Source organism: Arthrobotrys flagrans, assembly GCF_004000055.1.
Source record: "Arthrobotrys flagrans strain CBS H-5679 chromosome Unknown unitig_9, whole genome shotgun sequence".
Taxonomy (NCBI): Eukaryota; Fungi; Ascomycota; class Orbiliomycetes; order Orbiliales; family Orbiliaceae; genus Arthrobotrys; species Arthrobotrys flagrans.
The window spans coordinates 2,286,950-2,312,060 of NW_027137551.1; the positions used below are offsets into that span (position 1 = coordinate 2,286,950).

At 47.8% G+C, this 25,111-nt stretch overlaps 7 protein-coding genes across 7 annotated transcripts; 5 read left to right on the forward strand and 2 right to left on the reverse strand.

Moving 5' to 3' along the window:
• Window positions 1-5,149: 5,149 nt before the first annotated feature.
• On the forward strand, window positions 5,150-5,815 carry DFL_006019 (uncharacterized protein; the record flags this gene model as incomplete). The annotated part of the gene is made up of 1 exon (XM_067635365.1): window positions 5,150-5,815. The coding sequence occupies one exon, from the start codon at window positions 5,150-5,152 to the stop codon at window positions 5,813-5,815; it is 666 nt and encodes a 221-aa protein (XP_067489802.1).
• A 4,499-nt stretch (window positions 5,816-10,314) lies between these two features.
• On the forward strand, window positions 10,315-12,204 carry DFL_006020 (uncharacterized protein; the record flags this gene model as incomplete). The annotated part of the gene is made up of 1 exon (XM_067635367.1): window positions 10,315-12,204. One exon carries the CDS (start codon window positions 10,315-10,317, stop codon window positions 12,202-12,204), a length of 1,890 nt encoding a protein of 629 aa, XP_067489803.1.
• Window positions 12,205-13,682: 1,478 nt separating this feature from the next.
• DFL_006021 (uncharacterized protein) lies at window positions 13,683-14,954 on the forward strand (the record flags this gene model as incomplete). The annotated part of the gene is made up of 5 exons (XM_067635368.1): window positions 13,683-14,288; window positions 14,353-14,676; window positions 14,750-14,783; window positions 14,825-14,833; window positions 14,902-14,954. The coding sequence occupies 5 exons, from the start codon at window positions 13,683-13,685 to the stop codon at window positions 14,952-14,954; spliced, it is 1,026 nt and encodes a 341-aa protein (XP_067489804.1).
• An 860-nt stretch (window positions 14,955-15,814) lies between these two features.
• Window positions 15,815-19,002, reverse strand: DFL_006022 (uncharacterized protein; the record flags this gene model as incomplete). Its single annotated transcript, XM_067635369.1, has 10 exons — window positions 15,815-16,452; window positions 16,520-16,651; window positions 16,712-16,990; window positions 17,050-17,160; window positions 17,222-17,433; window positions 17,495-17,619; window positions 17,689-18,083; window positions 18,183-18,429; window positions 18,494-18,830; window positions 18,899-19,002. 10 exons carry the CDS (start codon window positions 19,000-19,002, stop codon window positions 15,815-15,817), a joined length of 2,580 nt encoding a protein of 859 aa, XP_067489805.1.
• A 348-nt stretch (window positions 19,003-19,350) lies between these two features.
• DFL_006023 (uncharacterized protein) lies at window positions 19,351-20,017 on the forward strand (the record flags this gene model as incomplete). The annotated part of the gene is made up of 2 exons (XM_067635370.1): window positions 19,351-19,612; window positions 19,686-20,017. 2 exons carry the CDS (start codon window positions 19,351-19,353, stop codon window positions 20,015-20,017), a joined length of 594 nt encoding a protein of 197 aa, XP_067489806.1.
• A 376-nt stretch (window positions 20,018-20,393) lies between these two features.
• On the reverse strand, window positions 20,394-23,326 carry DFL_006024 (uncharacterized protein; the record flags this gene model as incomplete). The annotated part of the gene is made up of 6 exons (XM_067635371.1): window positions 20,394-20,990; window positions 21,061-22,017; window positions 22,077-22,566; window positions 22,624-22,682; window positions 22,749-23,162; window positions 23,237-23,326. 6 exons carry the CDS (start codon window positions 23,324-23,326, stop codon window positions 20,394-20,396), a joined length of 2,607 nt encoding a protein of 868 aa, XP_067489807.1.
• Window positions 23,327-23,691: 365 nt separating this feature from the next.
• On the forward strand, window positions 23,692-24,860 carry DFL_006025 (uncharacterized protein; the record flags this gene model as incomplete). Its single annotated transcript, XM_067635372.1, has 2 exons — window positions 23,692-24,080; window positions 24,164-24,860. 2 exons carry the CDS (start codon window positions 23,692-23,694, stop codon window positions 24,858-24,860), a joined length of 1,086 nt encoding a protein of 361 aa, XP_067489808.1.
• Window positions 24,861-25,111: the final 251 nt, after the last annotated feature.

Here is a 25,111-nt window from a genome sequence, read left to right on the forward strand (position 1 = left end):
CGTGGCCTGCAAATCGAAAGGAAGCCGGAATCCGGGGCGGTGTTGATTTATTGGTTTTGACAATTCAGGGTTACTCCGTCAAGGGAGGGTAGAACGAAAGTATTCGCCTCCCCGTGATGACGTTTCTCCCTGTTTACAGCTGTCCTGCGTCGACGATGGAAGTGGGGTGAAGAAGCGAAAGTGGGTTTTCTGATCAGGAGTATTCCTTCTGGTTGGCCGTTCGCCAGTTTTCGGTCGACAACCAATTCACTAGAGATGTATGCCACGATAGGATACAGCGGGCGCTACTGTGATATGACTTGTCGAAGAAGTTAGGCAAACAACCAAGTGTTGAAATCCCCTGTCAGAATAGAAGAAAGAAATAAGGTATAACTCGAGAAAAGGCTCCGTGATGTTTCGAACCGAGGGGTGATGGGTCTTCCTTTTTTTGATGCAAGGTGTCTGACGAATGCGAAATTAGAGGCTGTTAAATGTTACCGGCGGATGTCATAAGATTCCAGGGTGATCGATGATGCCGAAGTTGATGCACAACATACACCAAGAGCAATGAGGAAGGCGGCTAGAACGATGGAAGATCGGTCGAAGGAAACGAACCACGATGCGGGCCGGCAGTCCAGATGCTGATGAATAGCAAGAATAGCAATGTGGCAGCGGCAGCAGCGTAGCAGAGGACCTGAGATTAGGTTGGATACCTTGGAGATGCAGTGAATTGAAGTGGTGAAGAACGATTTATGAGGAGGCGGGTTTGTTGGAAGGAGATATCTTCTCAGAAGGAGAACAGGAAGTTGCAGCAGCAAAAAGGAACCCAGTAAATAGAAAATTAGAAAATAGAAAATAAAAAAATGAAAAAAGATAACGAGAGAGAGATACGGTGAGAGGAATAAAAATAATTACGAGCAAAAAATAATACTATGTATAAACGATGTGATAGTAGTCTTGTTGCAGTCAATGCAGCAGATGAGATGGAGACGAAGTCAAGGAGAAGGGAGAAAAGGAAAGGAAAAAAAAAAAAACTAAATGCAAAGGACTAGCCGGATAAGACAAGAGGAGTGCAGTTGACTGATTTTGAAGCGAACGAGGGTGAGATCTCGAGAGAGAGAGGGCCAGAGAGCAGGTTAAGGTCAAGGTGGATGCGGAGAGCGAGAAAGGAGACGGCGAGCCGTTCACACGCGAGCCAGATCGATGCAATGGACGGGATCTATCTCGACTCAATCAACCTCTTCACGGAACGGACGTAAGAAGAGACACCAGAACAGCTGACCGATGAGAGACAACTCTGCAAAGAATCGAGATCCAAAGGCTCAAGGCTCAACAAGACTCAGAGGCAAAAAGAAAAGCCTGGCTTTGGGGGGAATAAACCCAGATCCAAAGGGGGAGCCAAATCTTAAGACCTTCGCCAGACGCACAGAATCACAGCAGACAGCCCGGCTGCTGTCTTGTCAGGTCAGCAGCAAATGAAGGCCCTTAGTTCAGAGTGCTATTGAATCTCGAAACCCGGCACTAACACGCGATAGGTAATATGGAAATTAAGCTCGTGGATTCCGATACGTTGACCCGAACAAATTTCGAGAAAGCAACCTGGGCGGCCAACCAAGCAACCGTCTCGGTTTCCAAAAAATTTCAAGAGGCCGAAGGGGAGGGTCGGGACGAAATTTGATGTTTTATTGCGATATGAGAGAGAAGCCCAAGCCCCGACCACAAGTTTGAATCCCAAAGACTCCTCCGGAGGGTGTGAGCTCGTAGCCTGTGATTATGATGAGGAAAAGAAGGGAAGGAAGAGGTCATCAAGGGACGATGGGGCCATCTTTTCAAAGAAGGGAGCACCGAAGCCTAGGGAAGGGGCTATTCCTTTTCAGGAACGGATGGTATGCCGCAGACCCTCCCCTAGCGATGCCGGTGGAGCAAGATGTCGAGACACTGCAGGCGATGGGCGGACGCGGACCAGGCTAGCTCGGCGTGGGTCAAGAAGCTGCCTCGAACGTACGGTAGCCAGGGTCTTCCACGCAGGAACTCTTTTTTTTCCAGGGTCACGACCTTAACCTCGAAATGCTTCATCCGAATACGTATTGATGCGCCCCTCCCAGCGAAGTCGCGCTTCATTCTTTTGCAGAAAATAAATACCCAAGACAACGGTTGCGACATGGTTACTAGCGACCTTTGATTATAATTCCACATTCACCCATTATTTTTCGTCAAAGATCAACAGCGGCATTGATGTTTTTGTCCCCCAACGGCTTTTACAAAATTAAACCTTGTGAGATTTCGTCGGGGGTATCCAGAACACTGGTGGGGGAAAATCTTGCCCCATGGAGCCAATCAAAAATTACCAACAGGCGGATGAAAACCCAACCGGTTGGATGCGATGCATACATCTGTACATCTATTGCACCTTTTGGCAAGCGAGAGTGAAAAGGGGCGGTCATCGGGCCAGATATCTTTGCACTGCTATTCGTTGATGCCGTCGACGCTACTGCGGGATGATAACACGATGCTCAGCTGAACAAGTTAGACTCAGTCGAGTCGAATCGATGTCGCACTTGCCATGTGAACAATTGCATACGACCAACTCGACCCGCGAGATGAACAGTGCACTGTTTCGACTCAAAAGATAGAAACATATAAAACACCCGAGGCCGCAGCCTGAGACCAGATCCCGATCTCATGAACGCCACACAACTCATCGCGATGTTAGGAAGGTGAGTCTAGATGCGTCTGCATGCTGAACAAAAATATCTTCTCGGTATAATATAAATTCTCGAATACGCCCGAACATCTACTCCTCGAATAGCACCCGGAACGATTTTCGAGGGGAATAGGAAATCGTAGCCGTTACCTGCAGTTTGTCACCGGTTCATAGACCTGGCAGCAGAGCATGCAACACTATATTATATCCAACATGCATTGCATGAAACTCCTGCCTAGATCTCAGAAGTTTCGGATCGCAGGGCGATATATAGGGGCATATTCACAATTACCTAGGCAATTATTAAAAAATAATCTAGTGATATTGCAACAATAAATTAGAGTTATTTCTGAGAATAACCGTTAGTATCAAATCGGCATTGCTAATTTCGTCCAGTGGGGTATCCAGAGTCGACCCGTAATTATAACCAGGGGTACCCAAACCTCATCCCTCCAAAGTAGCCCTTTCTTCTCACCCACTGGCTATAGCCCTTCCAGGCACTAGCCACATCAGCCCATACCGTCTTCGCGATACCCTTGCACCAATAATCCTTCTCATTCTTGTGCAACATAATTGCCAACCCGGATTCGCCAAAGTGACACGGATGGCCCGACTCCCATAGCGACAGTCTATCCTGTTCGGTATTTGCGCACTTGGATTGACCGTATGAGCCATGGATCATCGTGTAAGATTACAGTAGTTGAGAAATGGTGGGGTTGTGGCGTGAGCATTCGAGGTTAGGACTATTATTCGAGGCGGGGAGGATCGGGTTGACGCGACCATGGGGGTTCGGAATAGGAGGCAGCGACCTAAATGACTAACTACGAATTAAGATTCAAACCCGTCTAGGGTGGTAGTGACCGGTGCTATTTTGATTTCTTTCATGTCGGAGTCCGGCGACGAGGCAGGGGAATTTCACCTAGACGTCACAAAGGGAGGAGTCCAAATAAGTAAACCTAACGTTATAACCTATCGCCATTCTTCAAGGATTACCCAGCAAGCCCGGGCCTTGTACTCTGTAGAATCAACCTAGGTATACAGAATTTCGTCAGGATGTGTGTTCTTGATATTAGTACAGGCGCCTTCAACGTGCTTCGACCATTTCTTGGAAATTCCTTCCAGAAGCGATGGATATTCTCGTACCGGTGGTGGCATGGAGTGCTTTGGCGGTTTCGGCGCCGATAATACCGGTGCGACCGGTGATTAGGATGCCTTTGCCGGTCGGCTTCCCGATGAAGCCTTCATCTTGGACGGGTTCGACGCGGCGAAGCGTGTCATCGGAACCTTGGGAGTTGCGGCGTACCGGGTTGATGTTACCGTAGATTGGAAAATCGGACGTTATATATACGTTCTCATTGGTAAATAGTTTCGCAGGCAGGTGCCGGCGCCCGTCTTCTCTCCAGACCGAATAGTTCACCTCCCGGTCTCGGATTCGGATCTGGTTATGATTCACGGCAGGTTTGCATCTTGATGTCCAAATGAATGAACGGACGTTACACCATCAGTCCGCACTTTCAAATTGATACAAAATTCATTCCATGGGTGTCAGCATATCGGCTAATACTTCTGGTTTCTCTCGCATGCATATGGACCCGGGAATATCATGAGCTGGTTCGATTGTTGCTGTATCGATGTATTATTTGGAGGCGTTAAGCGGAGTAGCCGGTAGGCTTGAAGCTTAACAAGAATATCGCATTGTTAACAATACAATACAAACCGTTGCTCCAATCTAGCTTTAAAACTTGGGATTGCTATGTTCGATGTATATAATGTGCGCCACCATGTATGTTCTCATCCAACGGGGTTATGTTAAGGCTTCATCGATAAGTTGAGCTTCAATATCCGGCTTTGGAAACGGTTATGATCTCGAAAGCGCTTATACTGTTGACAATTCTACGGGGCATCTCGTCACGGTTGGATCAACAACATGTTGCATTCTGGCAGGCGAAGTTGTTGTCGTCCGAAAATACCACTTTAGGCCTAATCACTTCCCCTTCGAGTTAGTATCCCGATACGGCAAATTTCCCCTTGCAAAAAAAGTTCAGAGAGAGAAAGAAGACATCCGTGGCGACATAAACCTTACACCCAGAGCTTCCTGCATACGGTTTCATTAACCATTCCACAGCGACCGGCGACCGAACCGCATATCATCTACAAACCAAAAATCACCAATCACCCCTCATCGTAGCCACCAATTGGCTGCCCTCCTACTCACCACGCATCTCGCCTAACCACCTATCAAAAAAAAAAAATCCTTTCAAACTGGCGCCCAAAGATCTCTGGGAGATTCTCCCAGCCCGCCTATCCTCCTCCCTCACCGAAAACCTCACATCCCTCTCCCACCGCTTCAGTTACGAACTCTCATACATCCAATCCCACCTCCCACCGTCCCTTCGCACCACGGACACGAACCTCCTATTAACCATAATCCTCATCTTCGTCATCCCGATCACCTTCCTCCTCCCGATGAAACGATTCCTGAAATCCGTTACCGGCTCGTCGCTCTTCGACAATGATGAAACCAGAACGGAGGATATCGTATACGTCCAACAGGGCGCAGAGACGTATAGCATCAATTTCCCAAAGGGAGATGTGGATACCAAGACGACGGTTAAAGATCTAAGAATTGCGGTTCTGGACGCGCTGGGGCTGGCTCATGATCATTCCATCAAACTGTTGTTTTCGGGAAGTCATTTGAAGGATGATACGGCGCCGTTGAAGGACTTTAAAGTTAAGCACGGAGCTAAGATCCTGTGTATGGCGTCGAAGTCAAAACTTGCACCTCCTCCTGCATCCGGGATTGCCGGGCCGTCATCCTCAAGGACTACACCGGAGCCACCGAAGAAGAAGGTCATCCCGCCGATGGAGAAGATTGAACTTGTCAAGAAGCATATCACCGGAACCGTTCTTCCGCTCGTGGTGGCATTTGAAACAAACCCGCCGGAAGATGCGGCGAAGAGGAAAGATGAGCATCATAGACTTAGCGAGACGGTTTTGGGGGAGATGTTGAAGTTGGATTCCGTGGATGTTGATGGTGATGATGGGGCGGAGGTTAGGAAGAAGAGGAAGGTGATGGTTAAGGAGTTGCATGCCATTTTGGAGAGGTTGGATAAGGTCGATAAGCCCGTTTGATGTATTTGGAACGAATGGGTTGTTTCATCTTCGTATATCTTCAATTGCTGTATTTCATGCCGAAGGGGTGTGTCTATTTTGCCTTCTTAATGGGTATAACGGCATCGGGTCACTGTTTATTTTTCCTTTGCATTTTTACGTTCCCTTGGAGATTTTAGGTACGATGGTTTAATATCATAAAATATAGATGCTGTTGAAACGTTATCGAGCTCTGGGATTTTTGTTTACAGCTATCGATCGCCGCGCCAGGCATTGATATCATGATATTATAGGCCGGTTGTCTAGGTCTGGATCAGGTATAATATTCCAGCGCTACTCGGTTCGACCTTCTTCCCAAACCAAGTCCGACCTCGGAAGCGGCCGTCGCATGCTAGTGGGGATCTATACCGTGGCGTCTGGGGAACAAAAGATTTCAGACATCGTTCAGGTATCAAAAGTCAGCAGCCGGCGGCTCAAGCACGACCGTGCGGAGATATAATTATAAAAAGTACCCATCTAAGCTAAAATGTCTTTTTTTGTTCTTTTCGAGAAGCAGCTAGGAAGATGTCTTAAACCCGGACTTTATCGATTAGACATGGCTTTCCGGAATGTTACGCTGTCTAGGATCAATATCTACAGGAGTGGTACGGATCCACCTTGGTAGCTGGGATCGCGGGAAGCGTACCATTTGATCCAAATACGGCAGCCGCATGAGAACCGATGATCAGCGGAGCGACAAAAAGCCTCCGCAGCTCTCTTTCTTAAAGCTCTCTAGATACCTTGTTCACGGACGGCCTTGGAGGGGTTTTCTTTCTAACGAGTTTGGAATCTGCAGAGAATCCAGGGCTACAGTCGCACCAATAACCGTCGGCCATCTGCTTGTAAACCATCAAATCTTGGACAAGAAAAGCGTGCATCATGGGGATTTTTTATATTGAGATTTGCCATCGATAGTCCTCCTGTGCTACCCTTTTTTTTATATTTCTTGTCCGACCAATAATCTATCTAATAATGAAGCCAGGATCCACGGATACAACCGTCAGTTGGACTTGTTTTCCTGGTAATGACATGTCCTGGCAATTTTTTGAAACAAGCGGCCTAAGCTCGAAATCAATCAATTCGAATCAATAGCTTATGGCAGACAAATTTTTTTTATCAAGCTCCCGGGAACGTTATTGGCGAGCAGAATCACACTCACCACCTTCATCATTTTGGAGGGTTGCCCGAATGGACGCGTACCTGCATGAAGAGGGGGGAAGGTCCGGATGTTGAAAATTTTCCCTACCTGTGAAGATTTTGTGTACCGGCACTTTGATCGGTGGTACAGCACATGTTTCATGGAGGTTAGGTTCTGGGGTGGAATATTAGATACCTAGGCTAGTGAACGGCGTGGCTACCTTTTTGGGTAGAAATTTATATTAAAAACGGCTTTGGCATGTCGCTACAAGACATGCGATTTCGGCAATTGAGGCGGGCTCCATTCGTATCTACCCAGCACAAATATGCAAGGTGGATTATTGGGGTGACCGAGTATGGCCGAGAACGTGGAAGTGGGACTGGCGAGGCGGGAGATTTTCGTTCAATTATAACGGAATAATTTTTTTGATTCCTCCAATGACGTGCGAATTGGTGGGAAGATGGGGCAGGGAGGAGCTGGGATAAAACAGCTGCAGCTCTCGAAGAAAAAGAAGAAGAGGGGAAAGATATTTTCAGCTCGTGCATTCGCCAATTGATCCAGCTACAGATGCAAGTGTGGAGACTTTGACCGAATGGATTGGAACCTAAGAACTCTTGTCATCAAGTTCGAGATGAAGAATGACATTTATTCAAAAAAAGGTCACGGAACAAAGCGTGGGAAATTTCAAGGTGGGTCGGGTCTTGGTGCTGCAGACTGACATGTCATTGCTGCCAGGGCCGACGGTCGATTCTTATCGAGGGGTGAATCGAACGACGCTAACAGGTTGCATATGGGGACCTTATGCATAGATACGGTTCCTCTGCATGAACTGGGTACTAAGGCCTCCCGGGGACCCAGCCGATGGACCTATTTTTGAACCCATTTCGTGGGGACATCCAAACCTTGATTTGATATAATTCTGTTTGAGCAGTCTCGATTTTTGGGCCTTGTGATCACGTTTTTTCCGTTGCATTTTGTTTTGCATGTTCAGCCCCCCGGATAGAATGGATTGAAGGTTAACGTTAGTCGAACCGGGAGCGGTTGGGAAGGCTAGCTAGCGTGGATATTTTCCCTTCTTGTGTTCTTTTCGAGCCCAGGGTTCATCGATTCTCGTAATTAGACCGATATGAAGTTGCAGAAGGTGATTACTGTTCTCTATAAACAAAAAAGCAGGCGGCGGTGGTTACATGCAATTTTAACCCGTGGCGTACATGGTAAACATAGAACCGGATCTGTGATAATTCACAGGCATCGATTGACTTGCGTAGAATCCCGGAAAGGATTTTGGCGGAAAAGATATCCATCTCGCCTGCATGTGGTGTACGGACTCGAGAAAAGACGCAATGGCCAGTTGCATTTCAGCCGCTCGAAAGTGCAGGAAGGCTTCTGAACGTCCTTCTTTATTTCCCTTCTTTCTGTCTGTTCCCTGCAAATGCAATTGGCACACTGTTCGATAGGTGGCAGGTCCACATCCCATCGACTAATCTTTCGCCTGGGTCGAATCATAATCTGGAGATTAATTGGCTGCAGTCTGCATTTTACCCTTTTCTTCTTTGCCTCTCTCCACCTTTGTCATTCCCGTCCCTTTTTTCGCGGGGTTTTTTTTTTTTTTGACCGGGTCCCATCTGTCAGGATTGTGATTGCATTGTGCGTGCTTGTGCTTGCTGGGCAGTTTAGTCTAGTCGGCTGTATTCCTTCGACCAGACCAGGTATCTTTTACGTATTGCATGCATACCGCACTTACAGTCAGTCGGTCGGTCGTCCCTTTCGACATCGCAGGCGGCCTTGGCTCGTAACTTCCAATCTTTTTTTAATTCTTCTTCCTAACTCTCGTTTTCTCCCCCCCCGCCTTCCTTCCTTTCCAACCTTTCTCTCCTTTATTTGTTTTTTTATATATTATTTTATATCTCTTGTTTCCCGGTTGTCTTTTTTTTTTTTTTTTTTTTTTTTTTTTTTGGTTTTCCTTTTCTTTCACTCGTTTCTCATTTCCGTCCTGTACTTTACTAAACTATAGTTACATCTATAGCAAGTCGGTCAGGTCAGGCTAGGTTTAGCTGAAAGGAAGAAATATAGGAGGAGGAAGAGCGACCGCTGGGGGGCAAAATACCCACCCGACCTGCCGACCCATCCTCCAACAGTTTAAGTTAAGATCGATGGTATCGCCGGTCCATGTCGACATTATTGTCCTTCTTCGAGACCCGATCTCAGTTTGAAAGCGTCGACAGGAAACACGACTAGTACACAAGTACCTCGGTATACTTGGTTAGTGGCGACAGCGACGACATCTTATTACGTATCCGGATCCCCTTATTCTCTCTCTATCGGCATCGGTCGCGATAACACCCAACATCCACATTTCGCCTCCACATCTTATTACTAAGACAGATCGCATCCAACTATGACCGCTCAGGACATCATATCACGCCTATTAGACGCCGCCATCGTAGTTCATGACGACGACTAAATAATTTGCACTGTATAAAAATTATTCGCTGGAGCGACTGACGATACCGAAGCTAAACCTGCTTTTGCTCCCTTTTTATTTTTAACGAATTGGAGAATAATCAAAACCAAACGACCAGAAGGGAAAGTGAAAGTGCCACCCGCAATTTCCGCTCCCGGATGAGGATTTTTTCGGCATCATATTCCTGAAATCCTGTTCCCGATACCCCAAAATAACACTGTCGAACCGCTGCCTTTTTTATTACTGCCTTACTCCTCCTACTACTACTATCGTTATTACTACCGCCACTGCCACTCTTAGGCTTTTACTCACTCGCTCACTCTCTAGTCACTCTTTATTTTATTTCTTTATTTTATTGTTTCCTTGGTTCTTTTGTTCTGTTTCCTTTTTTTTTTTTTTTTTTTTTTTTCCTTTTTTGTATTGCTTCCCGATTAACTCTTCCCTCCATAAGAAAGCGAAAGAAACAGCGCAACCCGACTTACGAAAAGAACAAAAAACAGCCACTCGGATTCCACATCCAAAAATACCATCAAACGTACATCCACGGATAGCTCGCCTCGGTCGACTTCCGTTCCAATAAACCCAAGATTCCTGGCGACCCTTAATCAATCGCTTTGAACCCGCTCGTTCGTTCGTTCGTTCGTTATCAATCGCAAATCCCGATATCTGAGATATTAAGAAAGAAAGAAACACCAATCGTTGCGCCTTCCAACCAAAGGAAAAACAAAATTCCATTTTAATCACTAGTCCGAATGAATCGCTGCAAGGGACCGGCTCCAACAACAACAAAAACAAGACCGACTTGCATACGGCAGTATTTATCTACCCTATAGATTGTATCGCAATAATCCCCGCCCCCTGCTGTGGTCCGAGGCGGTGATGAGGGAGCGGATTAGGCGATACATCCCGAGCTTTAAGCAAAGGAATCCGGATGGCCAAGGGCGTGGATCGCGAGCGACTTTTTTGGATGCGGCGGGAGACGAGAGGGATGGGACGCCGACGGCCGACGAGCGCGATATGGAAACCGCGCTTGCGAGGGTGCGACAACTGGAGAGTTGGAGAGATAAGGGTCCGGCGGCGGCGGCGGCCCAGAGGCATCGGCGGCGCAATGTGGCAGTGGCTCGGCGACAGGAAAATGAGAGCGATCCGACCCCTTTACCTGTCATTGTCAGCGAAATAGTGGATGGGAATAGACCTGTTGGTGTCGCTGGTGCGACCGTTACGGTCTCGCTTGGGTTATCGTTACAGATCACCACGGTTTCGTTAGAGGGTTCGACGTTTGTTAGTGTTAGCTCGTCATGGTTTACATTCGATGCGACCGGAGGGATCAGCAGTGCGACAGAACCAACATCGACGTCGGATATGCTTACGACGACGGCAGCATGGACCGAAAGTACACCGACGTCGGATATTACGACGACAGCATGGACCGAGAGTACATCGACGTCGGATTCTTCATCGCCAATCGAAACGTCTACCGCTCTTACGACTTCATCGTTGGAGACGACTTCGGAATATTCGACGTCTAGTAGCCCTATGACAACATTTCCTACATCGGCATCGGCTGCCTCTGCTGCATTTGGCGAGGCGACAGCATCGCTCGGCGATGTTCCTGCTTCCTATCCTACAACGTTGTCTCTGTTATTGGTTGGCTCTAGGAATATGACAGCCCATGGGATCCTACGGACTCAGACGACCGTGCGTAAAACATCCACATCACTCGAAACCTCAACTACCTCTCGTTCTTCGTCCTCTCGTTCTTCATCCTCTCGTTCTTCATCCTCTCGCCATTCATCATCATCATCATCATCATCGTCATCATCATACACATCAACACGAATATCTACTTCGATCGAACTAGCTGCATCGACAATATACCCTGCCGAAAGCGAACCGACCACACCACTTGACTCGCCGACAACTTCGGTCGAAGCTAGCCCAGATGCCGGATCGGGTTCTAGTGGCGGAAACCAAACTTCCAATGAAAACCTCCCACCGATCCTTGGTGGCGTTTTTGGCGGTTTGGCGGGTATTGGTTTGGTGTTATGGGCGCTACTTTTCTTGTTGCGAAAAAGACGGAGGACTACCGAGAGAGCCGTTGGAATCCTAGGTTCCGGGGCAAGAGGTGGCCACCACCGTGCTATTTCGGCGGAAACTGGAGCCGGGTCCGTGGGAGAGATGTCGCAGGCACGAACCTCATTAATGCCTGCTTTCTTAGGAGCCGGTGGTTTGTTCGGTAGATCATCGGCCGATACAGCTGCTGAGCCGGCCGAGAGGGGTTTCGTCAAGATATCCGGAAGGAAATTGCCATCGATGTATGGCGGCGACGATATGGTCCCCGCCAGTATCGCCGTAGCTAATGCCAGGGCATCGGTATCCGAGACGGGTAGCCGGAATGTCAGCGGCGGAACACATCACGCAGGGGGGGCATCGAGTAGTGCAAAAGGATCGTTCTATCAGGACGATGACATTCTGCACGCTCCGACACCCAGTCCCTTCCATCCAGGTGCGGCACGAACGGCTATGAGATCTGGCTCCCCGGCACATGTGAGTCGCATTTCCGAAGACGAGCCTGCCCTTGTCCAGGCCAGGCGACCGCCCCCACCGCCACCTCATGCCAACGACCCAGGCGAGGGAAGTTCGAGATATCCGACGCCTCCACCGGGAGCGGTCCGTCGGATGCATTCGCTGATCGGGCCCGACGGGGTTGGCCGCAGTCTCGCGAGCCAGGACGGCAGCAAGACATCGAGGTTTACCGAAGATGTCTAACTTTTCTCCATCCTTCTCTCCTCATGCGAATTTAGATCGAATTTTAATGCCATCCATCCTCTACGACACGAGGGGGTCTGTATTTTTATTAATACTTGTTCTTTTATATATATTCACACCCTTCCGATATCTTTCCTTTCTCACGTTACTTGAGCCATCCGTTTGATTTCATTTTATCTTCTCTTCTTCTTCTTCTTTCTTCTTCTTCTTCGAGTAATATTATACCCCTTCTGTTATGTCCCGATTTTTTCTTTCCGAGCTTCTAAACGTACCTTTTTTCCTTTCCGTTCCTTTTCTTTACTTGATTTCTGGCTGGGATGAAAAGAGAAAGAGTATGATAGAAGGATACTTTCCTCTTCCGTGATCAGCCATCTGTATTATAGCGTTCGTCTACCAGTAGTGGCGGCTTGATTGATTTGTACCATGTGCTACGTATGTACATGCTCATGCTCATGCACCACCACGTAGTACTACTTACTTACCTTGAGATATATCCAATATGGATTTTCTTTACTGAAGAATTGAAAGTTCCACAATTAACTACAGTTCAAACCATGTTGGGTTAAATCAAGCTGAACTCTCAAGAAGGTCTTGCCTGAGCCCTTGAGTGAAATTTTGGAAACTAAGAGCTAGTTTGTAACGTTAGTCACCTGGAGTAAATAGGGCAGTTCTAGCAAACCAGGCTAAACCACCATTTGTCTTCCATTCCACCTACAAGACTATCCAGGTTAGCCCTGACTGCCAGCCACTGTTCCTCCCACCGGCTACCACCTACCATCTCCCTCTTCGGGATTCTTCCTCTTTTCCTCCCTCCGCAGTACTCCTCCCCACATCTTCTCATCATCCCATCATCCTCATCTCCCCTCTACCTTTGTCGCTGCTGTCGCCGGCATCGTCTCCAGCCTCTATCGCTTCAAAAGGTACCGTATGTCCACTCTCCGTGCTGCAATCCCTCCGTCAATGACAATGCAGACTTCGAGGCTACCCGTGTGGAACGTCCGAGTCGCTAACAGCTGCATGCAATGATGCTTGGTGGCGGGTGCTGTGCAGGCCCTGGCAAGCGCACTGTGGACGACGTGACCTCTCTTGCATCACCGCACGTTACCTGTCCCTCCACAACACCGAGCAGGGCCCCGCTTGCTTTGTTTCGTATTGGTGTTTCACGTTTTTCTATTTTCTATTTTAATTTTAATATTTTTTTATTTTAAAAATCCCATGCTTTGGCGATGTCTATGCTTTCAATTGAGTTTCGATTGTGTATGATATCATTCGTTACGTTACCGTTGCACATGCCGTCATGTTGGGATTTCCCAATTAAAGCGATATCAACTTGCTAAAGAGGCCAACACTAACGCAAATTTTCATTATCCGAAAATTTGTTATACGCACAGGGAAACGACTTCATCCTCCGTATTTATTACCTGGATATCAAATAAACAACCTATCGACCCGTTTTCCTCCGACTTTCGATCTCGATCATGTTGGCAGTCGGGAGAAGCCGTCTTGCCGCCAGTAGCGGGCTGTCGCTGCCAAAGCTCAGCGCCCTCGTTGCCAGAGCCATTGCTCGTTCCGGCCCTCTTTCGTCCGGTGCCGCCAATGCTATCAACAGCCAGGCCACCTTTGCTCCATTCGTGAAGGCCAATCTACCTCTCCTGACCAACCTTGTCCTTCGCGAGTACGCAACTGCAGCCAAGAGGACTGCTACCAAGAAGACCACTGCCACCAAGAAGAAGGCACCTGCGAAGAGGTCGACCACCGCCACCACCAAGAAGCCAACTGCTAAAAATCGCGCCGTTGCGAAGAGGTCTGGTACTCGCCGCACTGCGACCAAGAAGAAGCCGGCCGCAAAGAAGAAGAAGGCAGCTCCGAAGAAGAAGGCCGTTAAGAAGAAGGCCGCCCCTAAGAAGCCGGGCATCCAAACTCAGTACGACAAGGCGTTGGGAGATGCGCCAACGAAGAAGGCCAACCCGTACAATCTCTTCTTCGTCGATACTCTTAAGAACGTGGACCCTTCGCTCAAAGCTTCCGAAAAGGCCAAGAAGGTTGCTGAGCAATGGCGAGCTCTTTCCGATGCCGAAAAGAAGGTGAGTAAATGCTAGCTTTCGATTGTGTTTTTGTCATTTGCTTCGGACTAATGATGTAAAATAGACCTGGAGTGACCGCGCAGCCGAGGAAACCGTCAAGAGGAAGGCTGCATATGCGCAATGGCTTGCGGGACAGAATCCATTGGACATCGAGGCCGCCAACAATGCCCGCATCCGTATTCGTGGGTATCGAGAGAAGAAGGGCATCAAGGGCGTCAGCCCCGTTACCAAGATCAAGGATGACAGATTGGTCAAGCGTCCCCGCACCGCCTGGGTCTTCTTCATGAAAGATAAATACAGCTCGGGATTGGTCGATCACGTTGAACACAAAGACAAGATGTCCAAGCTGGCTGAATTGTGGAAAGCAACTCCCGAAGCTGAAAAGAAGGTACGGAACCCGGCTCGGGAGATGATATTTATGATTTCGGTCCATCTAACAGTATTGTTTGCCTTGCAACTAGAAATACGAAGATCTTTTCACCAAGGATATGGCGCGTTATAAGGCCGAGAGGGCTGACTTCTTGAAGAAATACAAGCATTGAGAGGTAAGTTTGAAAGAGACGTTAACCAAGCGTGGCGCGCGTTTCTTCTAACTTTGATTCCGCCGATATAGGTCTGTGTTACCTAAGCCTTGTGCCTTCTTGCCATCCCTCCATGAACGCATAGGTACGGTTCGATACCGGATTTTCTTTTGTCTCGTCTTTTTTTAGGTTTCCGGAACTCTCGAATCAGGCTGTTGGTATTTCTCTTGTTTCCCTTCCTACTATCTTGGCTTTTACTTATTCCCTCGTCATTATCATAATCCACGACCGTGACAACAACTACGTTGTCTCCTACATTCGGTGGGCTTTAGCGTTTACCTTGTTTGGGGATACATACTACCCATGTATGCTAACAAGATTGGCGTTTTTGTTCCATCATCGAATCCTTATCCTCCTCCGACCTCCCTCTGTCACTTTCCCTTTCCTTTGCCGATGTTCTCGTTTGTATATAAGAAACATCTCCCCCGGTACTTTTCTGTAAGCCAAGGAAGGCGATAACTTGGGGTTTTTTCCCTTTTTTTATTTTTATTTTTTTTATATATATTTTTTATCGGAATGCATTTTTTTTATATTTTCTTTAGGAAGGGAGAGTGGAGGTTTTTTAACTTACATTACTATCGCCATCTCCAATATCATTCATAACCCTTCTCCAACACTCCTCTACCTGTCCATACCCCTCCCTCTTCCGAGCCTCCCTGTATCGTCGTTTTGGTTCTTGGACTTGCTTCATCTTCCCTTGGGGCTGGAAAAATAGGAAATAGTAAAAGTAATTGCCACGGGTGTAACGATTGGAGGTATTATATTCGGGAACCCTTAAGATTTTCGCTCCAAGCACGATTAAATTAACGGCAGCACAACGGGTAGCCATGGAATTTTAAACCAAACCACGCCGGTGATTAATCTACATCGCAACCTCCCCTCCGCATATTCCCACCGCGGCCTTCAAAAGAATACATATCCCTCGCTCCGATAGCATCTTCACCCTCAATCCCCATGCATCCACAAACACCCACAGACACAAACCCTACTGATATTATGCAACCAAAGCCCCATCCTCGCGCTGGGTATCAAATCCTCCACCACCTCTCCGCACCTCAAACACCTCCTCACGGGCGTCCCCTTCTTCAACAGACACTTCCTCAACGTATCCACCTTCTCCGTCTTCTTAAACACCACGCTCTTCCTATCATCGTGAAACCCCAACCAAGTCGTATCGAAGAAAAATATCTGAGAAGGATCGATATCATTCTTCAATATCCCCAAACTCTGTTGGAAAAATTTCTCCACGATGGGATAAAACACCTCTGGAATCTCGCCCGTGAGAAAAATCATCCGATCGACGTCGATTCGACGCTGGGCATCCCAGGTTTCGGTTATGCGTTTGATGTGTGCGATTATGTCGACTAGGAGTTTTTCAAACATGTTGAATTTTACGGGGTTGGCGTCCATTATTGTGCGGAGGGATTGGAATCCTTGTTTTAGGGCTTCGTCGACGGTGTTTTGGGCTAGGTGGTCGCGGGCGGCTTGGTCGAACCCCCGGAGAGCGCGGGAGTTATATTTTAGGAGGAACCGGGAGGCGCCGGTGAGGATTAGGGGGAGGGCGCAGGAGTTGGTTTCGTGCACTATATTATACGATTTACGTTAGAAGGTGATCACGGCAACCGTTATGGTGGGGAAGGGGTAGCTTACTGATCTTCTTCACCAGTTCCATATCACCTGGATTCGAACGTACTCGACGTGCGAGCTCGAGCAGTTCATCAACAAGGTACACATGGAAATCGATCTCCCATTTCACCACACCGAGTAGATTCTGCAGCGCATCTATTCATCCAAAGTTAGCCTATCCTATCCTCTCCACAAAAACGGGGGCATAACACATACTAGACTTGGAATCCTCCACATCCTGCCTATTCCTCGCCACGTTATTCATAAAATACCCAAATCCCACAGACGTCGCCTTTAAATGCAGCGTTGCCTGCGCAATCTTTGCGGGTATGGGTTTCGGATTCGCCCATCCCTTGTAATATAATACGGATTGTAAACTCAAGCAACGTTGGAAGAATGGGTTACGTTGTAGTTTCTCATTGCTCTGCTCTTGGAGGAAATCGATGGCTTGATTAAGCGAGCGATGTGCTTCGAGGAGAACGCAGGTTTTGAAGTCTGGAGGTTGGCGATTAGAACAATTTTCAAGGGAGGTTTGGGGAGTCACGGGGGCATACGGTCGTTGTTATATTGCCTTGCAACAGCTGCGAGGTCGTCGTTATTCGAATGGTTGTTCGATGAGCAGGCGTGCTGTTGTGCGAGTGTGGCTGCTGCTATTAAGATATTGGCTAGAAACAAAGGATGAATTAACTTGTGCTCTGATCTTTCTTGGTTTGATTCCAAACTTACGATTATCCTCCGGCGTCCCCTCCAGCGCATCATTATGTGTCATCAATACCAAATTCACATCATGTTCTTTGGTAAGTAGCGCAACAGCAGCATAATTTGGGGACAGTACGATGTCGACATGCGGTCCCAGCAACGGGAAATGCCATCCTGCATGTACCATATTCAACAGCTTGTCATTATTAGCGGTCGGATGGACAGTGTTGAATTGCATTCTAAAAGGTTTATATTAGCACCGCATCGAGTTTTTTTTTTCGGGGAGAATCGGACACCAACCTATCCCTTATTTCGAAGGTCCCGTCTGTATAGGTCACACCGATCATCGTACTGGCATTGATCTGTGTGACCGATAGGGCGCATTTGTGCAGAGGCACATCCGGGTATGAAATGAGTTCGTGTCTCTATATTTCGAACGTATCGGTAGCTGCATCTACCTATCGAACATCCCTCCATATTGGGATAAACCATACCTCTTTCTCAGTAACCGTACTATTCCTCCTCTGCGCCAGTTGATCAAACCCCGGATGTAACGACGTCCCAATATTCCTAAGTTCCCACCTTTTAATCGTAGTCACAGGATGCTGCTGCGATGTGTTCGCAAAGAATCCCAAAACAACATGATATTGCATATTATTCCCGGGAAAGGGAGATAATACTTCCAAGTGTGTAAGAAATGATGTGGCGCTATCTTGTCCATCGCCTGGATGGTGTTCGATCTTTAACCGTTTGACGATGATAGTAACCGGTAGCGGGAGCTGCGAGACATTGGCGTTCGGGGGTAGAGCGGGATGTTTCCAGTCGATAGAGATGCGGTAGAGTCTCAATTGCTTGGATTGTGTATATACGGCTAGAACAGCTGTTCGGTCTGTGATTCTTCATGAAATATCTAGTGATCAGTCCCAAATACCCGTATCAAGATAACCAGTTACGATAAAAGGAGATTTAAAGGAGTCCAAGTGCGTACCTCTATCGGGAGCATATGCAGCATGTGTGATAAGATCGTCCATGGATGTATACGATTCCAAATCCGCCGTAGCTTTCTGAATGTGCTGGGCATCAGAGGAATACCACATCTTGACCACACCGTTCCTGGTGACACCCAGACATGCGGCCCGGCCTTGTATCGGGTTCAGAGGGCCCATGGGGGGTAATGAATTTGTCGGATACTTGAAGACTCCATCCGTCTTTATGGCGGCCTTACTAAGGGCGTACTATACATCATCACCATTCGTCAGCCCCAAATCTCACAAGTAGTTATCATGCCATGCCACTCACCGGCTTATTCATATTCAACCACCATAACCCCGCCAACATGGATAAGTCGTCTCTAGCCGTAACCTGCGACTGTCTCAACAAGTTCAACCGATCCAACGACACATATACCGTCCATATCGCCAACCTCCCATAGATATCTGTAATCGCGATTTCCGATCCAATGTTATTCCAATGTACGCTGGCAAGTTGAGACCCTCCGTGGACGTTCTTGAGGGTATGTTTCGAACTCAAGGACCATGAACCATCTTTCGTCGAGGCTTGTAGGTGACGGATTTCGACGTCTGTACCGTTCGCTGCTACGGAGGCTATACAACCTAGTTTTCCCCAGGCTATACTTCTATACAACAGAGTTTCTTCTGTTAGAAATATATACGTGTGATTGTAAGGGTAGTAGAGTTGACGTACTGCCGACAGCCACCCTGTCGCAGTCTGTCTATGTATTCTTGAATACCTCGGATGGTACTCGCATTATCCTCAAAGAGGTCACCCAGGCCGGTATCCATCAGCATACCAGGCGGAGTTCCCACGGACAACTTCGCAGGATCGCGCTTAGCTTCAACAGCGACGCTACTACCTAAGTTACTGGCCGACCAGGGATCCTCCCGATCACCGTTGAGTTGTTGTGTATCTCACGGGGGAACTGTTGTCAGGGCGATGAACCGTCGCGTGGGAACAGAGCAGTGGGGTGCAGAGAGCGATCGGGATAATTGTAGTCAAGCCAACGTCAGGCAGGCGCAGGTTTGCGGCGGAACAAGATGTCCGGCCTGGGAAGACGCGTTTTCGGCAACGTCCGCTGCCCAGCCAACGCTGGAACGGGCTGCGCTGCAGCTTGGCCCCTAGCTTGTAGCCCCGCCACCATGCTCTTAAGCTCTTCCCGCTCCGAAATACCAGACTTCACAATGACCGACCCAAAAGATAAAGCCGGTCTACCGGCATACTACCCGGAATTCTACACCTTCCCACCATTCTACACCCGCCAGCCGAACGCCGCTTCGTGGTCCTCCCAACTCTCCCAATGGCGGTCATTCATCCTGGCGTACTGTCGTGCGCACAAACTATGGCGACTCAACCTCGTCGATGCAATGGAAACAGACCTGTTCTACAATAAATCTATAAATCGTATGAAAATAAACATACATCCCGATCCTCTTGTCAATAGATAATAGCTAACGAATAATCAATGACGATGCAGGCAAACTACCCCTCCCCACAATCCGCGAAATCGTCGACGACCTCGTGAAATCCTCGAACGCCGAATGGCTCTCCTCCGAGAAATCGATCGCTTACATCTACTGGCGTACCCCCGAAGACTTTGCATCCCAGATATACTTGTGGATCGATGAGACCGGCCAGAAGGGAACCGTCTTGACCCTGTTAGAATTGACGGAGGGCGACAATACGACCCAGCAAGAATGGTACGGCATGGATCAAGCCATGCTGGTTAAGTGTTTGAATGTGCTCGTCAAAAGGGGTCAGGCACAGGTGTTCAGTGTCGGGGATGATAAGGGCGTAAAGGTGTGGTAGTAGTGGGTTTTGTATTCCTCGACATAGGCCGCCATAAACCCGCGGTTGGCTAAAACTACGTCACCTCGTGGAGGTTTACGGTATCGATATCTGTCCATCTGCATTCTTGGGGTCGGGGTTTTTTTTTATTTTTATTTTTTTTAATATACCCGACTATGCATTGCATGCTAGTTATAATCCAGTTCAAAGTCTTCGTTATAGTACAAGTTGTGAGTGCACAATATTAATAGCAACGCCGAATAAAAGACTTGTCACCGATAATCGCCACTTTGATGATAACGCAAAAGATAGTACAAAGCCATCGCTGCCTGAAGGCGATGGTCGATGAAGAGGAAAGGAAGATCGAGATAAGGTAACAGAGCCAAAGGTGGAAGTCTTACTTCGATAGGCTAAACCTATCGCCCCACACCAACTTCTGGGTCATGGCGGCGTCCAAAAGCCAATCTGTACTGTAGACCAAGGGATCCCACCCTGACTCCTTCGCCATTCTCTTGAATCCAGCCCACAACTTTTCATCTTTCGATGCGGTGACTAAAACCAGTCTCTTCGATGTCGATGCCTCTTTGTTTGCTGCGATTCCACCTCTCTTCACTTGCTTGAATAATGCCGCCGACCCAGAATTCGCTTCTACGATCTTCTTGAAGGTCTCGAATCCAGGGGAGACGTTCGGTGTGACGTAGACAGTTAACCCTTCCAGCAGTTTCCCTTCGTTCTCCTTCGCCCTCTCTAGCGACTCTTTGAGGTTCATCTTCAGCTTCTTTTCCCCTTCTGCATCCTTGAGAAGGTATGGCTTTGTATCAACGATAGTCTTCTGCTTCAAGCACTCATCAACCCAGCTGGAGTTAACAATAATCGGTGCCCTGGCCAGCGCGCAGACGAATTTCTCGGTTCGGACGACACGAGGAGCGCATACGTGCGTGACGTGGGCGTCCGGGTTTTCTATACACTGAATGCCGATTTCTCGGAGTGCCCTCTGTTATTAATATTTCACGTCAGTATCACCCCTCCTCTAACGTAGACCTCGTGGGTATATAGAAACAGACCTTATCGCTCTCTTCCCTGCTTGGACGGTCAATCCACGCCTGGTGGGATGTTAGGAGCAAATATACCGAAATAACGACTTTCTCCATCGATTTCTTCTTCTGCTTCTTCGGTTTCTCAGGTTTTTCATCCTCATCCATGGGGTCCGGGTCTGTTTCTTCTGGCAAGCTTCTCTTCTTAGGCCCTTTACTGGTTTCCACCTCTGGAGTATGACTTCGTCTCCCACCATGCGTGACACCACCCTTCCTCTTTTTCTCCTTCTCGAACTTCAATACATCCGGCATGATTTCATGAAGTTTCTTCGTCGCACTTTCCTTTGCCCTCCTACTTCCCGTTGACAAGGGCGGAGAGCTGCCAAGGATGGTTGCCTTTGGTGTCTCTAGCAGCGCAGATACCCGCTTGTCGCTTCGTGGAGTCTCAGTTGGATCCTCGATGAGGGTTGATTTCGATCCTTTAGGTCTACCAACCTTCTTTGCAGGCTTCTTCTCGACTTCCTCCTCCTCTTCCTCCTCCTCCTCATCTTCTTCCTCCTCCGTCTTTGCCTTTCCTTTCCCCATTGACTTCTTCGGCTTAGCATCCGCATTTGCATCAGCCATTTCCACATCCTCATCCTCATCCTCCTCTTCATCGGGCGGGAAAAAAACATGAGAAATCGCTTCTAAATCTATCCTCGTCTGTCCAACTATTTCCATAAGATTTGTACGCTTTGGAAATGTCGTATATTTCGGATTCGTAAGCGTCTGCATTTCCCATTTTGCGTAACTCTCCTCCAGCCATAGATGATTGACGATATTCGTATTCCATTCCCTCGCGGCATCGACTTTGTCGGAATGGTCTCGAGCTGTGATGAGATGTGTGTTTTCAGGTTTCAACGCTCGGGTGAAGGTTGCGCCGGCGGCTTCGATCAGGTTTTCGAGGTACATTCGGGCGTCGCCGTTGTAATTTGAAACCGATATTATCTATATAATAAAGTTAATGGGTGAAACGGTTGAGGTACTAAGTTTGGTCAAGTGCTCACCATCTCCTCCATCCCAGGGATAGGAATCTTAGCCCTAGGGTAATGTAGCAAGAACTTCCTGGGCGAAACCCACTCCAACCTCGTCGTCATCCAATACAACCAAGTCAAATTTCCAACATCAATACCCTTCTGACTAGCATAAAGATAGTCGTCCCCATGTCTCCACGGGCAAACCAGCACATTAGCATCCTTAATTTCTGTAGCTATTTTCCCGCTTCCTTGGATGACTATATCCGTTATTATCTTCAATAGCTTCTCGTTCAATCCAAGCTCTCCGCTGAAGAAGAAGGTTTTGCCGGTAAATATTACCGTCTCGCGTCGCATGTACTTGGGGTCTACTTCTAGCTTTTCGCGGTGGTCGTGGGTGTGGGTGAGGTTGACGCTGGGGTAAGGAAGAGGATCGCTAGCTTTCATTGTCATGATGTCGGCATTGGGTAGCAGGTATGGGGTTTCGTCTATTCTGCGGTTCAACTTCAGACAGTCGTCGAACCTAAATATTCAAAGATTAGTCGATTTGGCCTTATACAATAGAATGACAACCACGTACCAATGCGGCATCACGATCTTAGCCCCCAACCCCTTCTCCAACGCCGTCTTGCAAACATCCTATACAACTTCAGCATCAGGCCTCCTAAGAAAAAACGTCCCAATCCACCGGTTTTCAGTCCTTACATTATCCAGCGTCAAAGCAACAATATGCGTCGTCAACTTCGATAAATGCGTCTTGTACAACCCTCCCATAGCCAATATCCCACCACAAATAGCTTCACTATCCCCCTCCGGTAAATCCGCAATAACCGCATCGATCCCAGAAAATATCATCCTCGGATCGGCGTTATACGCTCGTACATTCTGAGTCCTGTTCTTCGCAATAGAATCATAAACCCAGGAAGGTTTAGTTACCGTCAACATCCGCTGATCAATCTCGCCAGCGAGTCTTCGGCGTTCGAGTTCGGAAAATTCGGTAAATTCGATGTCTGGGGAAATTATATGCGTGGTGTCCTCGAGATTGATGGTTGGGACGCCTTGGGAGCTAGGTTCAAGCTCGACTTCGACGCCGCCGTGGTCGAGAAGATGTTGCCTCACCTAAGAAGAAAGAATAATATGTTAGATAATAGATAACAAGGCGTGATATAATCATCTAGAAGCTTCAGACGTACTTTATCATACTCATCTCCGGAAAACTGTGGACCTCTGATCAAGGTAAAGTTGATATCGTGGAACAGCGGCTTCTGCTTTGAAGCTGCCATCTTGGAAAGTCGTTAAAAAGGCTTATGGTCCGTCCAAATGATAAAGGCAAGAAGCTATGCTATCGTCGTAGATAACATGCATCCGAAGGCAGGTAGCACGCGACCCTATTCGGCGACTTATTTGCTGGAAGGAAGGGAATGGTGGAGGGGGAAAGATGTCGAGGAAAAAGAAAGTTAATGTTGTTATGGGAAAAGGTACAAAACCGCATGGCTGCTCCGTCGCGCGCAAGACCGCGTTGTTGGTGAGCCCTCAATTAAACAAATTCGCGAAAGTCACATGACCTCCCATTCTTTTCCTTTTCGGCCTAAATTTCGATATCTCGATATCTCAACATTCGCATTTTCACAGCTTACAGCCAATCAACATGATATTACGGCCGACTTTAAGGACGCTGCTCCCGCAGGCTAGGACGGCTAGCAGAGTATGTTGGAGATGCACTAACCAATTTACCGTCCTCCCTAATCGCCAATATGCATCCAATGCGGCTCCACAACCTCCATCCTCATCGGATACCCCTCCAACAGCCCCGCCATCGTCTGACAAAGTGTTCAGTCAGCCTTCATATGAGACTGTAGCCCGTCCCAAAGTTGTTAAGGAAAAGAACACGGTTGAAATTGCTCCATTGACAAGGCCAATCGGACAATACAGCCCTCCGATCGTTGGTGAAAACCATGGAAAGGACCTTCGATCCCTCAAGCAAAAGAGGGAGGACTTCCAGAACTACGATAGACATCTGAAAAGGCGGAAGGAATTGTATGTTTCACTACATCAAACCAATGTTCTTTGGAATTCCGGTCATACTTTTCACATGTTAATACTCCTACGTCAAAATTTAGAGCACAAGAATGGACGAAATCATATTTCCAAGACTTCTCCGACATGCGCCACCAAAAGGGCAAACTGTTCATATCCCCACCCCGCACCTTTAAAGCCGAAAAGTCACTTTACTTCCCCAACTTCCGAGGTCGCACTTTACTCACTCCGGACAAAGTCGACTCAACAACTCTATTCACAGGACGAGTCTCCCTCGTCCAGCTATCCACAAACGTCTGGGCAGACGAACAACTTCGAACCTGGATGAAAGATTTAGATGAAAATTTCGCTGGATCAGAATTACTCAAAGGGGAATATATATCAACACCAGACGACCACATCAAACGATTAATGAGCGAACCGATGCCACCGCAAGATGGGGTATGGCAAAGAGTAAACATTAACTTGCAGGAAAACTTCTTAAAGGCGTGGATTGTCCTCATGTCTGTGGGAAATATTAGAAAACAACTAGGCGAAGAACGACATGCGCGGTATCTCTTTGTGAGAAAGGGTGTTTCAAATCAAGTCAAGGAGTCAGTGGCCATGCTGAATGAGAGGATTGGATTTGTATACCTCGTTGATGCCATGTGCAGGATACGATGGGCCGGGTGCGCAGAGGCAAGTGACGAGGAGAGAACAGCGTTGAAGAACAGTCTCGAAAAGTTGGTGCTTGAAGAGAAGGTGAGAAGAGAAGATCTGAAGAAAAAGAAACCAGAGTAGATTTCTGTCGGGATGTGTGATCCAGATTCATGTATACGTACGCCACTTATATTTCACTGTGCGATGTAAATAACGATACCCGTATAAACCCACGAACTTATCAAAAGTTCGGATTCCATTAATAAGCTCCTTCAATATCGTACACCATCGTTCAGTCTCATACACGTATGGAGACTATCCGTAAAGGATTCGTCCTGCAAGGAGTATACAGTAGGCCCTGGAGACATCAGAGTAAACAAATCACGTAGTCA